This window comes from Pagrus pagrus (genome assembly GCF_965226575.1).
Source record: "Pagrus pagrus genome assembly, chromosome: 18".
NCBI lineage: Eukaryota > Metazoa > Chordata > Actinopteri > Spariformes > Sparidae > Pagrus > Pagrus pagrus.
Genome location: NC_140202.1, coordinates 6,736,172 through 6,752,811, shown reverse-complemented (window position 1 = coordinate 6,752,811; position 16,640 = coordinate 6,736,172). Strand labels below are relative to the sequence as shown.

General features: G+C 40.1%; 1 protein-coding gene across 8 annotated transcripts in view; it reads right to left on the bottom strand.

Moving 5' to 3' along the window:
• Positions 1-16,640, bottom strand: part of nrxn3a (neurexin 3a) — a 194,704-nt gene that overhangs the window by 88,443 nt on the left and 89,621 nt on the right. For all 8 annotated transcript variants that reach the window (XR_014624704.1, XR_014624705.1, XM_084381018.1 and 5 more), the window contains exons 8-10: positions 8,359-8,652; positions 6,044-6,191; positions 5,296-5,679 (exon numbers count right to left, since the gene is read on the bottom strand). Coding sequence is in view for 6 of the 8 variants with exons in the window: in XM_084381018.1 (XP_084237144.1) it covers positions 5,296-5,679; positions 6,044-6,191; positions 8,359-8,652 (826 nt within the window). In the remaining 2 variants the exon portion in view is untranslated. The remainder of the gene's footprint in view (positions 1-5,295; positions 5,680-6,043; positions 6,192-8,358; positions 8,653-16,640) is intronic.

Below are 16,640 nucleotides of genomic sequence, written 5' to 3'. Positions count from 1 at the left end.
GGCACGGTGAGCATGACATGGGTTGGTTCGTTGATGGAATATGTGCTATGGAAATCATTGATAGGTGACCAATTAAATGAACTCAGTTCAACAGCAGTCAATGAAATTGAAATTAGTGTCCTGAAGACTGTAGTGAAAATCGATGCATGTTTCCCAACATACTGTATGTGCGTTCAGCATTCAGTCCTTACATCATAATCATGAAACATATGGCTTTATGAATTGTATCCTTCTTATTGATCTACAGTGCCATGTTACTGCAGAGTAGTAGTTATTAAAACTACTAGGAACGCTAGCTGTTTCTGAACACCTCTGCTGTGTGAGCCAGAGGTGGCATTATTTATAAGCAGACCCTTCTCTCCTCTGTAAATCAATGGTAAATAGACCAACAGGTGTCTATGCTCATGCCAAGAGTAAGAGGCATGATATATTTCCTTAAGCCCCAATATATTCTCAACTCCATTACTTAACTATGGATGTTTTATTACTGTGGCACTTTATTTTTCCGGACAAATTGGTTGAAGTCAGAGCCTAAGACAAATGGTAAGTAATGCCATGCAGAGCAGTAAACATCTACTGGGTGCACAGCACCAAGGTAAAATGGCTGCTATGTCACACATGCACACACACACACGTACATCCAGGTAGTGAGTATTTTTTGCCTACATCTTGAAGTGTCACAGCTACTTTCCCATCACAGCATCAGCTAAAGAGTACAGCTATCTCTCTAAGACCAGTGGATAATGATGATGAAGGTTTTCAGTCATTCAGGTCGTGGTAATTCTAAGTGCTATATTGTAGGCAACTGGACAACTGGAAACCAGTCCAGTTGCAAAATATAAAGTGCAATGTTCACACATATCTAAATATATAAAGACCAATAATAGTGTAAATGAAAAAGATATTATGGAATCCTGACTTGCTTTGGCTCCTGATAATAATATTGCAATATTTCAATAAAATATCCCTTGCGAAATAATTCAAGGTGAAATGTACACCCCATATCAGATTGACCCACTGATGCCCTACAACTTTTCCTTTCAAAAGTGAAAATGAGTTTCTGGGGAAATTATTATCCAGCAGCACACTGGATGAAGGAAGAAAAAAAAAAACGCTATAGATACAGAGATACGATCAGAGAGCTGTTATTTGATATGCTAAAAAAAAGAAGCCGCAGGAGTAATCTGGGGGGATTGGGGATGTGTTAATCATTTTTCAACCCTGATCAGTCTTTATTAAACTGTCAAAACACCACGACAGAAAATTGGTCAGAAGGCCAGTGGAATGTTCTCTGGCAGATGGGTGGTGTGGCAGTGGAACCTGGACCGTCCCCACACCACCAGTCCATCACAGTGTCTCAAAGCTATAATCTGCAATCCTGTAGAACAAGTTCTTTCCAACACTACTTTCCAGGGGCACCGTCGATGGATCCCGGGTTCAGTGCCATACAAGACAATTGTGATTGGTTAAAAGGAATACAAACAAGCCAGAGGATTTTTTCCTCTACACCATAATGACAATTGGCCATGTGAGACAATGGGAATTGTGCCATTTTATACCCATACCCTCTACACCAATGTTCAAGGAATAACAATCTACAGTATATCACCTGTGGTGCCATCAACTCAAAAAGCCAGGCCATTGACACATCACAATAAACAACAATATGACATGATGCTGTGCTATCTGATTAATAGCCACTGATAAACCCAGAAGATGAGACTGGAAGAAGTACTGATGCAAAGAGCTGACCTGATGCTAACTTGCAAGGTAACACATTTTTAACTTGTGGGTGTGTGGAGAAGTTTACGTGAGAGCTCAGACTCTGACCAATCTCACACATCACCAGGAACTCAATGCCTCCTTTTCCATCTTGTCTCTGTGAGTTTAATTTACTGGAGTCAAACAGCATCAGTGTAGGCCTGAATTTTATTGGTCGAGGTAAAACATTTTCAACTGTTGTGTTCACATCACTTTGCCCCACATAGTGACAGGTTGAACACTGGTCACTATGGAGGGAGGGAGAGGAGGGTGATAGTGACAGAAACTGGCAGATGTTCTTCAGTTGGGGGGTGCACACATGGCCTGTTTGTACTGATTCTGCAATGTTACATTCAAAGACTTCTTAACTCAGTTTGCATTCATGAAAAGGGGCATACTTTGCAGCTGTAATGTGCTCAAAAAGGATATTATCTCATGACACTGTCTCTGTATCTGTGTTGATTATGTTTAATAACTGTGTGCATGCATTTATTAGTCATGTCCGCCTCCCCCTGTTATGGTCGAGAACAACTGCATTTAATCTATAACGTACCATAATGTACCTAACTGGACAGTTACACAGCAGTCCAGGCTACTACTGTACACTGACTATATCGACCAGGAAACACTGCCAGTGAGAATAAGGTGTATACTTGTGTGTGTGTGCACATGCGTGCATGTGTGTGTGTGTGTGTGTGTGTGTGTGTGTGTGAGAGAGAGAGAGAGTGTGTGTGTCCTGTGGGCTACCTTGCTGGCAGTAGAAGATAATGGATTTGGACAACTAACAAATAAGGACATGACGAGCACTGGCTGTAAAAAAAAAAGCTCGCTCTTATCCCTTCCCTCCTCTATTTTATCTTGTTCCCTTCCACTAACTCACTGTCCCCTTCTTTACACTTTTTAGTCCTTTTTTTCTGTAAGTAGATGAGAGGAAACCAATCATGGCCAAAGTGATAACACACCAAAGTGATAATAGAACTATCTTTAAACTAAACCTGGACATTCAAGATTTTCATTATTTATTTTTCTTGCTTTCTCCGCCTCTGTCTGTCTGTCTGTCTGGCTGGCTTGTGCAAAATGATCATTCATGTGCTTAACCATTCACTCAGTGTGAGCGAGGTAAGTGGTCCCTGTCTCACTGCATTCAAAAACAGTTTGTGTGAAGAGACTCAGGAGCTGAGGACAGATGTCAGGATAGATGTGTAGCCACCTTGGAATGACATGGTGAGGTTGTTAAATTTGTTTTTGGTTGTGTTGCTGATTCACTGAGAGCACTTCTCTCTTTTTCAGGAACACCTTATCCTATTGGCATTGTGACACATTCACACTTGGAAGCTGCTAAGTACAAGTACAGTACAGTCTGATCTGCAGGCCACTGAGACCCCGTACACACGTAGCCGGGTATCTGCTAAAACGAATATATTTTTCTACGTTTGGACCTGTCATCCACATGAAAACGCATCATAAACGAATATTTAAAAAAACTCCGGGCAAAGTGAAGATTTGCGAATACTCCGTTTATGCATTTGCGTGTAGACAGAGATAACCGGAGTTTTGCGTTTTCGAACGTCACAATATGCGCAAAAACAACAACAAATCTGCTCTGACATCAAACGTGCGACCTTTGTTTACTGCAGAAGCATGGCTCCGAGTGCCTTGAAAACTGTGGTGGTGTTAACTATTGTGCAGGCGCTGTTTACCTCTTTGATTTTACAAGCCCAACTACTGCTCCAAGAGCACAGGCGACGGATAACATTGCGTGACAATTTCCGTATGTCCCGGTCCTCACTCCTGTCGCTGTCGGAGTTATTACGTCCTCATATCGAGGGGCAGTCCACTGTCATGCGATCACCCGTCAGTGTGATTGAAAACGCAGATGTTCGGTTATGTGTGGAAGGGTTTTTTTTCGAAAACGAGGTAGTGTGGATAAAATTTATTTTATAAACGGAGGGGGGGAGATATTCGGTTTTAAAAATACCCGGCTACGTGTGTACATAGCCTGAGTAGACCTTTCACCTCCCCCACCCAGATATATCCTGCTGGTTCAGGGGATTGAAGCAAGCTAAATTGTCCGATCACCACTGCCCTAATTAAATTCGATATGTCAGCCAGATTTGGCCATATCAGTATCCACTTCTGGTTAGATTATCTGACTCAAATGCTATCCTGTTCTAACTTCATTATGGAGTCTGATATATCAGTGTTATCAGTTACTGTTTGTCAAGTTATGTTTCCTAACAACAACAATCTGCATTGCTGCATAGATCTCATCAACATTTGTTTCCAGATATTCTGAGGGGGGCTTTGGCACAGGAATATGAAGTCCCCATTCTTAATCCTACTAATAATAGCTATCGATAAACTCAACACCAGATCTGTTTGAATAGCAAAAAAAATCTGAGATGCCAGATGCAGTGTGTCCAGCAACATTGCCACTAGTCAGCCCATGTCAGTTACTTCTTGGCCAGTTAAGCATATGATCAGCAGTGGAACCTGGAAAACACTCTGATTGGCTGTTCAGTTAAGCGAGTCAGTGCATGAAAAGAGAAGCCAAAAAAGAAAAGGAAAGACATATTTTTGATTAGAGTTTGGCTTAGAGTTAAACAAAAAAATGCTGCTTTATCATTACAACACTTTTTATATCCACCACCCTGAGTCGTCCTGTTACTTAATGACTAAAACAAACTACTGCTACCTGCTGGTAGGCTGCAATCACCTTTCGTCACCCCATTTCTCTGAAGTCATCTTGGTGCATCTGGGCCCTAACCCTAGAAACCATGTTATTACTGACTTTTTTTCCGTTTCCTGAGGTGCTCCGAATGTACTCCAACATTATCTACTTATAATCCTTTTATTCATCCCAGTCTATTTGACATAACCACTCATACTTTTGACTATCAAATTCATTCCCCAGCTACATTTTATGCCTAGTCTCCTACCTTAGCCCATATGAGCTGCTGACTAAATACATCAGTTACAGGTCAGCCACTAATGTCTCATTTCAAGACCCACTCTTTCACAGAAGCAGAGAGAATGGCTACTCAGTTATGGTTTGACCAGAATCAACATTTTCATCCAGTCTTCCACATTTTCGCCATCTTCAAAACACTATTCCTACCATTCTTTTCAAACCATTCAAGTTCTTTGTTGCTGGTTGTCCCAGGCATATTGCTCCTACATCCAGAACAATCCGAACAATTACTGTCAAGCTCCTGCATACCTCAGCACCATTTAAATACTTCTGTCCAAGTTCTGATCATATAAATATTATATTCATAGTAATCTTTTAGATTCTCCCTATTCCAAATGGTTGGTTGAGTCTAGTGAGCTCTGTCCTTCAGGACTACCAGAGTCAGTCTGTACAAAGCCTGCAATCACATCCTGTACTATTGTCGTGTTGCTCCAGACTTCTGTTGTGTCTTTATTCTTAAACATTAGTGCCTCTGCCTTAGAGACAGTATGTTCTAAGGTCAGTAAGTTCTAAGGTTTATGCAAGAGAACAAAGCATGAGCATATCCAAGCACACACATTTACCTCTCTCACAGGTACGTGACCAGTAGCCAGTGCCAGTGCAGTCACATATGAATCGATTCCAGCCTTCTTTGCAGACACCTCGGTTCTTGCATGGGTAGCTTTCACACTGCTTGCCAGGTTGCTTGTTGCACGAGGGTTTGATGCCAGCGCCATTTTGTGCCTCAGCAATCTGACGGATGTCCTTGCTCCGACCATCAATGAAAAGGTCTCGGATACAGCCCACGTAGCCGTAGTTGAGCATGGCTGTCCAGAGCTCTGTAGGCAGGATGAGGTTGGTGCGGTCGTTGGGAAGCCCCCCCAAGTACATGTCACCCTCCAGGTCCAGAATCTCGCTCTCACCGCTGGCTGTGAATGGGGTCCTTCTGCTGTTTACAGAGATGGTTCCTGTGGTGGGGATGGAGGGAGTAGATATCAGGATATCAGGCTGCACTGATATAAGACAGAATGGTGATGCCAGGGATAACTCATACTGGTGGATACACAATGATGGAAGCAAGGCTCTATTGTCCAGCCTGATCAAATAATAAGAAAGCTTTTGGTGTACCTGATTTATTATTTATTAAGTAAGACCTTGTACTTGATTACACTTCTGTTGTATTATCATTAATTTAATTTCTTCGTAACATCCTAACCCTCCATGGAATCCACACTGAATTAGTTTTTATTCTGGCTGTTATCACTGCTTTTAAAGCTTTTGGTTAATTTATTTAATTCCATTAGTACACTTCACTTCACCAACACAACTGACCTGAGCGTCCATCTCTTTGAATGTCCACATGATACCAGGCACCATCATTGACCTTTGTCTGGGTTGCCTTCACTTTTATAGTCCCTGAGCCCATATCCAACAACAGGTACAAGCTGCCATCCAGCAGCTCTACTGCAAAGAAATCCACCTGGACAAGAGCAAAAGATAACACATGAACAGAGTTTTCTGCAATAAAGGAAAGCAGGATGTGGCTCTTTTTTTGATTATTATTTGATTTGCAGTAAAATTGCATGCATTGTGTCAAGATTGTCAATAAGAGAAAAGGCTTGATGTGTGACAAATACACAACATAGTTCAGTCATACATGTACATTCTTTAAAACATTCCAATGTCAGCCAATAATGAAACATTTTTTTCTGTCTGCCATTAAAGGGAAAATTTGCCGATTTTCAACCAGCTTTGTATCACTACAACTACTCATTAGTTTTGTTTGCCTGCATCACCAAATTCCGATCCAACTACCTAAACTAGGCAGTCCTGATAAACTATGAGCCAAGATTATGTTACTACATTGCTATTTCTTGCCCAAAATGTTTTAAGAAACATATTTTAGCATACTATTTAGCTGCAATTGAGAAATATTGTGAACTGGAAGTGGCTTCCATATTGTTTCTGTACTGTACAAACTCTGATCAAACTGCAAAACAAGAAAGTGTTGATCAAACATGAACCATAATCCTGGTTCTATTTCTCAGTATGCTAAAATTTGTTTTCAGAAACATATGAACAGCGCCGCCCGTCCCTACACGCAGAGGGGACGCATTCTCTCTCTCTGCAAATGCGCAAAGGATGCGCATCGCTGCCATGAGGCGTGCGTAGAGCACCAAGTCAGCCCAAGGCAGGAGAGAAAAAAAAAGAGAAGTAATAAGTAATCTGACACCGCACGCGTTGCCGCAATGATTGACAGCACGCAGCATCTGACCAATCAGCGGTCAGATGCGCTGACAGGCAGTTGGATGCAGGTGTAGAGATGGCATCCAAACGGCAACATAAATCGGGAGCAACCAAAAGAAAGACAAAGTCAAAACAAGAGGAGGCTCGTGCTTCACTTGAAGGTGGGTATGTTGTTAAAATAAAAAAGAAAAACTATGTGGCATAAACACCCCAGCTGCTAGCCTGCTAATCGTGAGACAGAAGAGAGGATAATTCTGGACTGGAGATTAAATTTTCCAGCGGCCCTGATTATCATTTATTGAATGTCTTGTTAACTGCATCTACATTCACCTCTGTTGAAAAAGGAGTGGTTAATTGACCAGTTGGTGGTCGTATGTTGGCTCAGGTTTATGGCCTATCAATCTATGCTATCAATAGAAGTTTTGGGCTATTTTTATGGAGGTAAAATGTCGCCATCTCTTGGTGAATTTAATTTTTAACAGTCATATAAGATTAGATAAAATAAGATAAATTAAGATAATCCTTTATTTGACCCACAATGGAGAAATTTAAAGCATTGCAGCAGCAATCAGCAGTGTAGGAATATAGAACCTAAGTACTGAATGTATAAATAACTATATAAAAATATTTAAATATAGAAATATCATCAGATCGAATCATAATGATATTATTATTAGTTGTAGTCGTATTTGCATTGATTGCATTTTAATCTTTGTGAGGCTAGCCCCATTGCAGTAACTCTCCCTGTTACAGTTGCCTTTGCTGAGCAAAAACTGAAGCTCATCAATGGCGCAAGAAAGCTTGAGTGGCCTGGCTATCATAAGCATCAACTCAGAAGTGGCACAGCAGCTGTCATATGATGACCTCATTGATGACTTCGCATCCAGAAAATGCAGACGTGTGCATCTGTAAAAGGCTTGTTCCATTGTTGAAAGAGTCATTTTGTAATGGGGGGGGCCTCAAAATAAAATTCTGCTTAGGGCCCCAATTTGGCCAGGGGCGGCCCTGCATATAAAGTATACTGTTTAGATGTAATAGCATGTTGTTTGTAATTAGCTGGCTGCCTTACTGTTTCCTATTTCAAAATGGACTCAAGACAAAACCAAGCACTGCCCAACCCATAGTAACCATCAGCGGGAGAGTTTATTGGTGAATACCACAGCCTTTTCTCTCTGTTTTCTCTGGTTCATGCATTACCAATTTCAAGAATTTTGTGTCTTTCTACTGCATAGACAGCCCAGTTTTATGCAAGGGCCATCTTTCCACTGATTAAGTACTTCTTTTTCAAAATGCTACATAAATCCAGTTTCCTTCAACCTAATTTTTGCAGATATCATTAGGATGGAATTTCTTGAAGCAGACTTGAAATTACCAAGTGATCTTGGAGACTATGGACTGACCTTGGTGTTCTTCTGACTGCGGGCAGTGTCTTTGCGCTCCTGGGGTTTGCCATGGGTGAAGAGAATGAGGCCGTTGGGCTCTGTTGTGCGGAAATCGAAAGAGATGGATCCCATCCGCTTGGTGTTCCACTTGGGGAGGCTGATGTAGGCCTCAGGAGTCTCGAAAGAAATAGGGTCCAGGGTGGCCACATTCTCACACTTATAGGAAACCTCACCCTGGATTTTCATCTTAGGGTCCACAATTCGAGCCAGGCGGGACAACTCAAGACGGATGTCATTGTTCTTATACACCACCTGTAAAAGAACAAGGATGACATTATAGTTATTCTCCTTTTTAGGTACTGTCAAAGATGAATAGGCTATATTTACTCTTGTCATTTAAGCAAGTACCAATGCTAACACTTTACAATAAAGTAAGCTTAATTTACATTGATTTATTGATATATTGATCATGAAACAAGGAAAGCTCTTAAAATAATGAGAAAATGATCGATGAAGATTTAGAATGAATGAAAAACTGTGGATGTGAACTTTGATTGATTCCGTCTCACATTTACAACAGGGTTTCATGAAACTCTGACTTCATGGGAACTTATAGCTGTACTATCCAATATGGGTAAAGCCTGAAAAAAAAAATGATGTTTAAAAAAGTCTTACACATGGATAGTAGATAATAATAGAGGATTTATTAACCCTAGCATGGCACTGTTCTCGGTTTAGATCCTGAGAACTTATACATGTCCTCTAAAAATAATCATGTTTATGATGTAATTATTAACACTTATATAGTCTTATTAACACATAATAATGTTAATAAGCATCTATAAGGACTTAGAAAATTCGATTATGTCTCAACTGACGCTTGTTACAAGGATCTTTATATAAAGCATTACTTGAGTATCTATAGGCCCACTTCAAACATATAGCTAAGCACTGGATGTCTACATTTGACAATTATATGGTCATATATGTGATGACGCTGCTGCTTTAACAAATTAGACATAAAAAAAAATCCCCATTTTACTCAGATACAGTTTACCTCCCTCGCCATAAAGCTGCTTTGTAACAGACACAGTTTCCTGTATGAGTGGGTGTCCTGCCAATGATGGAAAACAAATGAATGAAAAACACTAAGTGGCCAATCTTTTATCACAACAGCCCTAAATGCTATCAATAACGTTGGGAGGATGGAGTCACGGAGGGGGATGTGTGTGTAAATTGAAATCTACTCAAGTGGAAAATTGAAGGTCTTTTTTTTCTTTAATTCTCTGGGCAGAAAAACACCCTCTGTCTGGCTATATTTTGGGCCCATACATACACAAAACAAATACACCCTCTCCTCCATTTCACTCTCTTTTATATTAATACTTCTGCTCCCGCTCCGTGCCCAGGGTTCTATCTGAGAGTGCTGCGATGGCTGAGTGGGTAGATTGAGGGGCCTGGCTGAGATTATCGATAATCCACCAGCAGATTTGACAGTAAATCAACTCATCCCTTAAGGTGCTTGGGGATTGGATGGAAAATTGTCTTTTCCTCTTCTCTGCTCTCACTCTCTTTCTTTGTTGCCTTTCCGTCTCTTTGTGTTACATCCATCCTCCTCTCCCTCCCTCCATCTATCTCTCTCCCCCACCTCTCTACATGAAGCAGCCGTTCCTTCTCCTTCTCTGACTGAACATAAATATTCTGAGCCTCTTGAGAAGCTCCACCACTCTTTTCTCCAAAATAAAAGCCTAAATAAAAAATGACAGCCTCTTCAGACTCATCGACAGCAAAGAAGGGAAAATAGATCTTGAAGCCGATCATCTCTGTATCAGTCCCAGTTAGCGGTTCTTCGTCCACAGCACAGTTCATATGTGCTGGCATACGCAAACACACATGAATAGTTGGATCAGCCTCTTATTGGTGGACAAGTCAATATCAAACCTCTGACTGGTTGAAAGACTCCCAATCATTATGGGAAATCAAATTATATGGACAGCTAGCATTGGTGCTAACGGTTTTTCATAGATGTAACAGAACTGAACTGAACATGTATGATGAGATTTTTGTGGTGTTTTTGTTTACTTGGCAAAGATTTTAATAATTCAGTATTGGTACTGAAAACACGATGGTCCCTTTAATGAGATATGACCATTAGCCCAGACACAAACACACACACACACACACACACACAATAGATGTGGCTACTGTACACTTTTCCTACTGTTACATGCTTGCTGATAAAAGAGAGCATAAATCACATAAACTGTGGCTTTAGATTGGATGAGGGAGGGGGGTATGGCAGGGAGGCGGAGGTGGGAACGGAGTGTGTAGCTGACAATTTGACAAGTCACTTTCAGGTCTCTGCCACCTTTGAACAATAATAGCAAAAGGGCCTTTCAAGATGCAAAGGGAGCTTTATCAGCACGCTGCAGACGCAGGCTGCAGGTTAACATGAGAATGAAGCATTAGCAGAGAGGCTATCAGAGACTGATAGCAGGCCGAGGGATACCCAACACACAGTCCACATCAACACACACACAGTATGCATACATACATATAGGTATCCTGAATTGAGCGAGTATGAACATGTTGGTGTGTGAGTGAGTGAGAGTTTAAGCCACAGAAAGCAATTGAAAATGTTTGACAATAGCGAGATGATAGAAATCCATCACTGCATTATCTCCTCAACCAGGCCTCCTCAGCACACAACATTACACACACACACTCTTATCAGTGTGTGAGAATGAGCAATGTAACACAATATGACTCAGGCTTGAAATTACCTTTTTAGATTGCCAGCCAATATAGCTGCTAGATTTTTATGTTACCATCCACTCGGAATTTCCATGAGACAATATCAAACAGATGTAGCCCCACACAATACTAAAGCACTGGAATAGGAAAAATAACATTTGTATTCAAAGTATTTCAAGTAGAGGGGCTGTAGAGCCACAAGAATCCTAAAACCTGGAAAAAAGTAAGCATTTTCGCACTTGCATATAAGAAGAGGGTAATACGTTAAATTGCTACAAAAGTACATAGTACATAAATATCCTCATTATAAAACATAATGTAATTCATAGAAAAAGTCGAAATAGATAGACAAAATATATATTAGGAGCCTTTACGTGTCATGAAACATGTTTGCTAACATGAGCTTAAACGTATAGATTGATCCATTTATAAGTGTGTACTGTAGTAAGATGATTAGTGGTGGTGACGTTAGATCATGCGACAGCAAAGTAGTTTGTTTAAAGCATTGTACTTCTGAAGATTTCATTTACGCTTCAAAAATGATAAAAGTAGTGTTCATCTGTGAAAATTCTCTTGCTGAACGAAACGTGTAAGTATCATAAATTTGTGTTTGTCACAGTGTTTATTTTCTGCAATAATCCAAATACTTAAAAATCCCATCGGCTTTTTGTCAAGGGAACCAGGGCCATGCTCATTTTTGGATTAGCCTACAAATATATGTCACCCTTGAAGCACTCTACAATCTATAGTTTGTCCTAATGGCAGTAATGCAGAAAAAGACCAATGGCTCATTCAAATCATCTTGCTTGGAGAATCAATGCATCCCAGTTGAGATTGGGCATTGAACTTACATTATGTCATTTTCTTTTGTTAGAAGAAAACTCATTAAATGCCAGTAATATACAGAGTTCATACATGAGCATACTCAGTGTGGTGATCTGCACACTGCATTTTGATATTCTTCTGAGGAAGTTGGAATATTTGAATGGCCCAAAATGAAATTATGTCACAAAGTTTCTGTAATTACTGGCTTATAAAGGCAGAATAATCCTGGGCCGACCAACCCATCCCGTCTTTATTATGCAATCAAACAGAATAGATTTGAGAGCAAAACTTTCCACTCTGCAATCAAAAAACAGATTTGAGAGCAAAACTATTGACGCTGTAATTAACAAATGCATTATTGGAAGTAAAATACATTTGGGATTAAAAATGTATTAATGCAGATCCAAAAGTTTTGTTTCCAAATCCAGAAGATTTGTTGGCTAATGCAATCGTTTTGCTCGCCGTTGAGCTGCATCTTGTGGGCGGGACCTACACTGAAAGATGTAAGACACGTTTCTATAGGCCAGTGTCGATCGGAGTGACAGTTTAGCAGCACCCACTTTTGAAGTCCATGGAGGAGACAGCGGGAGCTAAGCATGGATGTATAGACACATAATCAGTGCGCAGGTATGTTTACACATAACTTTGGCTTATGTGTGTCTTTTGTTTGCACTGGTTCATGTAGATTGATTTTGTTTAACGATTTGCTATATTGTAATTGGTTAAAAAAATACATGTTGTTTTGTCAGCCTGTAGCTGGTTGGTTAACGTTAGCTATTCTATAACTACTTAAGCATTTTATTGTATATAGCACCTTATTGTTTTTTGTATATTGTATACAGTACTTTATTGTTTTTTTTGTATATTGTATATAGTACTTTGTTGTGTTTTTTTGCATATTGTACATAGTACCTTATTGTTGCTTATTGTTTCTATAATTGCCTTTGTATTTTAATTGTATATGTACTTGAATGTACCAGCTGCTATGATAACCTAATTTCCCCTTGGGGATTAATAAAGTTATCTATCTATCTATCTATCTATCTATCTATCTATCTATCTATGTTTTTATGTTTAATACAGAAAATGTCCATCCATCACCATCTTTAGTCTCCAATTATATAGCCCCCATTATATAGCTCTAATTATCATGCATTCATTTATCTCTGCATTATCAGTCATCTAGCATGAAACCCACAGTCCTACTGTACTGGATCCTGTAACTTATTGTAATGACTGTTAGGCTAATTGTGTGAGTGTTTGGTATGTGTGTAGGCCTTGTGACAAAAACATTTATCATTCCTGGACATCTGCCTTGCCCATAAATCACTGACAGTGTAGAGTGTGTGTGTGTGTGTGTGTGTGTGTGTGTGTGTGTATGTGCATTTTTGTTACCTATTGGAGGCCTTTTCTGGCATAAAAACTGACCATGTCAGGACCAATAGTCCTCATGGGGACCAAATGCCGGTCCTAATGTGGCAAAACTTGATTTCTGAGGTCCTTGTTAAGTTTAGGGGTACGGTATTATTTGAGGTTTGGTTAAGGTTAGGGGTTAGGCATACATTGAATGGCTTCACTGCTACAAACACCACAGGACTATGTGTGTGTGTGTGTGTGTGTGTGTGTGTGTGTGTGTGTGTGTGTGTGTCTGTGTGTGTGTGTGTCTGTGTGTGTGTGTGTGTGTGTGTGAGAGAGAGAGAGAGAGAGAGAGAGAGAGAGACCCCCCCCTGGGAACACACAGGCACATAAAAAACATGCAATACAAGATATTTTGAATTAAACAGGGTTAAAGGTTCTTAATAGTGACAAACAACCAGAACCATCCTTTACCATACATCTATATTGGTGTATCCCTCATGTAGACACATCTGCAATCAGGAGTTCACTTGAAGTGTTAGTGCTGTTGTATTATCAGTCACATTGTGCTGCCATGAGACACTCAGTGGAGCATTTGCAAGCTCAGAGATTGCAGTGTGTATTCTTGCCCACAGGGTGGCATCATTCCCCTGGCAGAAAACACAAGATGACTTGTGACTGAGGTTGATGGTGCATTTATACACTGATTTGTTTAATCAGATAAGGATAAGCTATAATTTTGTGAGGTATAAAGGCATGTCAGTGAATGATATGTGTGTGTGTGTGTGTGTGTGTGTGTGTGTGTGTGTGTGTGTGTGTGTGTGTGTGTGTGTGTGTGTTTGTGTGTGTGTGTGTAGACAGTGGTGTGCAGTGGGGCCCTATATTTTTGGGAAGGCTTTTAATAGGCTGGTGTAAGTGTAGTTTCAGCAATTACTCTATTATTGTAGGACTGTGTCACAGACAAACTAAAATAAAGCGGGATGGATATGTGAAGGAAAATAAAAGTACATAATCACAAACAAAGACACTTTTCTGAAAAGTGATCAGTTGGATCAAAAAGTCTGAGGCCAGTAGTCAAAGGCATTTGTTTACAATGTAATACTTTTTTTTGTACATTACAAATAATTATAGCAGTTCATATGTGAAAGAGTTTTTTTTGTTTTTTTTAATTAAGGCTCATTTTGCGAAGTGTTTGTTTCTGTAATACTCATTTTGACCACAAGAGGATCAAGTGCACCACTGCTCCATGTTCTACAGTATGTAACAGGGTTATGTAACATTATGTCGTTCTTTTGACGAGGAATGTGTTACAATTGGTGCTAATTGACCCATGACACTGCCATCAGTGTCATGGGTGGAATATTGTGTATTATCAGATCAAGCAGCAACACTCAATGGCCTCATTCTGATGTATGAGCCTTTGCATGTTATCGTAGTTTATGGTTATAATGGTTACTGTCAATTGCAGCAATTATAGTAGAGTACTTTTGTAATAGTTACCAGGTGGAGCCACCTGGTAACTATTACAAAAGTAGCAGGGGGATCGTACAACTGTTGAGCTGCGCTGCGAAAACCTGCCTCTATCCTTTCAGTCACTATTCACATGATCTGAGGAACGTTAGGTGAGATAGGTGTATGTGTACATATTTGTAATACAGTATGTTCCCGTTCCCTGACACTTGCTAATGAACAGGTTAATTTCATTCATGTATTGATTGTTCTGCACAACATAATAAGCACTATTAATACACCTTGATTTTGGCTATATGGTTATTATTCATGTTTATCGTAAACAACTGGATGCTGAATATTGCAATAAGAATAAGCCTCATTATGAGGAAGAGCTTGAGTAAACGTATTTGGTTAAATATCACTATTTTTTGACCAAGTACTACAGGGAGAATGATCCAAATATCATACCCTACGCTGAAATTAAATTGCTTCCGGTCAGATTTTTTTAAGCTAATTTTGCCACAACTAACGACTCAGAAACTTCTTTTTTTTTAATTAGTGGAGAGAAAATAAAAAATAGAAATACAAATGAGTGGTACAGATGCTCCCTGTCAGTGCTCAGTTTGTGAAGTTGTCCTTTGTGTATCTTTTCTGGCGACAGCATGCAGGCGCAGCCAGAAGGCTCCATACAAGTGGTTGATGGAGGTGTAATGACAATCACAATTACAGCAATTATGTGTTATTGTAGGCCATTATGTATTTTGTAGGTTTTGAGATGTAGGCTTTCTCTGTAATTGCTGGCTTATGAAAGGCATAATAATCATGGGCCGGCCAGCCACAGGGGCTACCAAGGGCGACCAGTACTTGGTGCCATGGTAACAAAGCATTTATCCATAATGCCGCTCTGTGGATGGTGAGGACAAGAGCATTGGCAACAGGCAAATTAGCCCTAATGGCGGGGAGTGGAGGATGAGAGGGTGTTGGACAGCAGACAGAGGGAGAAGCTGGTGGTTGCTGCCGATCTGTGGGTGGGTGGCCCTGCAATGAGGAGGTAGGCAGAATGTGTGTGACTGTAGGAGAAGTGTTTGTGACCAGTGTGCATAAATGGATACCTGTGTATGGCTGTATGTTTCCAGATGATAAAGCATTACAAAATATTTTTAACCAGTGCAATAACTTAAACTGACCAATGTGTGACAGATTAATATGTATGTAAACAGATAATACACTCTGAACCATTTTCACACCACTAAATTAACCTGTCAATTGATTGACGGCGTTAAAACCTGCACTTCTCAGATGCTAATGTATCAATGTCAATCCAGGATCAATTCCATAACTCTGCTTATATTATATACAGTCAGCTGCAACACGTGAAAAATCAAGCAAGACCGCTTAAAAAACAAGTAATTTTTTGGCATCTTTGGGACATCTAATCATCTAGTTTCTGGGTAATGTGTGGTGGCAATTTATTAATTTGCATATTTTCAAGATGGCTCCCACTTGTATCCACCGAGAACAAAGAGCAGCAAATGTCAACAACTAATTGGTGGATTTTGATGATTTTGCTATCAAAGTATACCCTCTCAAGAGTCAATTTCCGAGATGACTGAAGCGATTCCACATCAAGGTGGTACAGTCAAGGTCAATGTCAAGGACATTTTGTATCCAAAAGCCAATAAAAGTTCAAAGGTTTAAAGATTCATTTATTTGTCATTTTACAACACCAAGGTTGAAGAACAAAATGTGAGCTGAAGTCCCGTCATGCTATATAAGGAACTTTGTTATAAAGTGGAGTGCAGAGGATGAATTGAGGAAAGAAGCTGCTCTGTTGCTGACAGTAGAGTTCTCTGAATGTCTGGGTGTACAGTGTGAACAGAAAGGGGCTGAGCACACAGCTCTGGGGGGCTCCG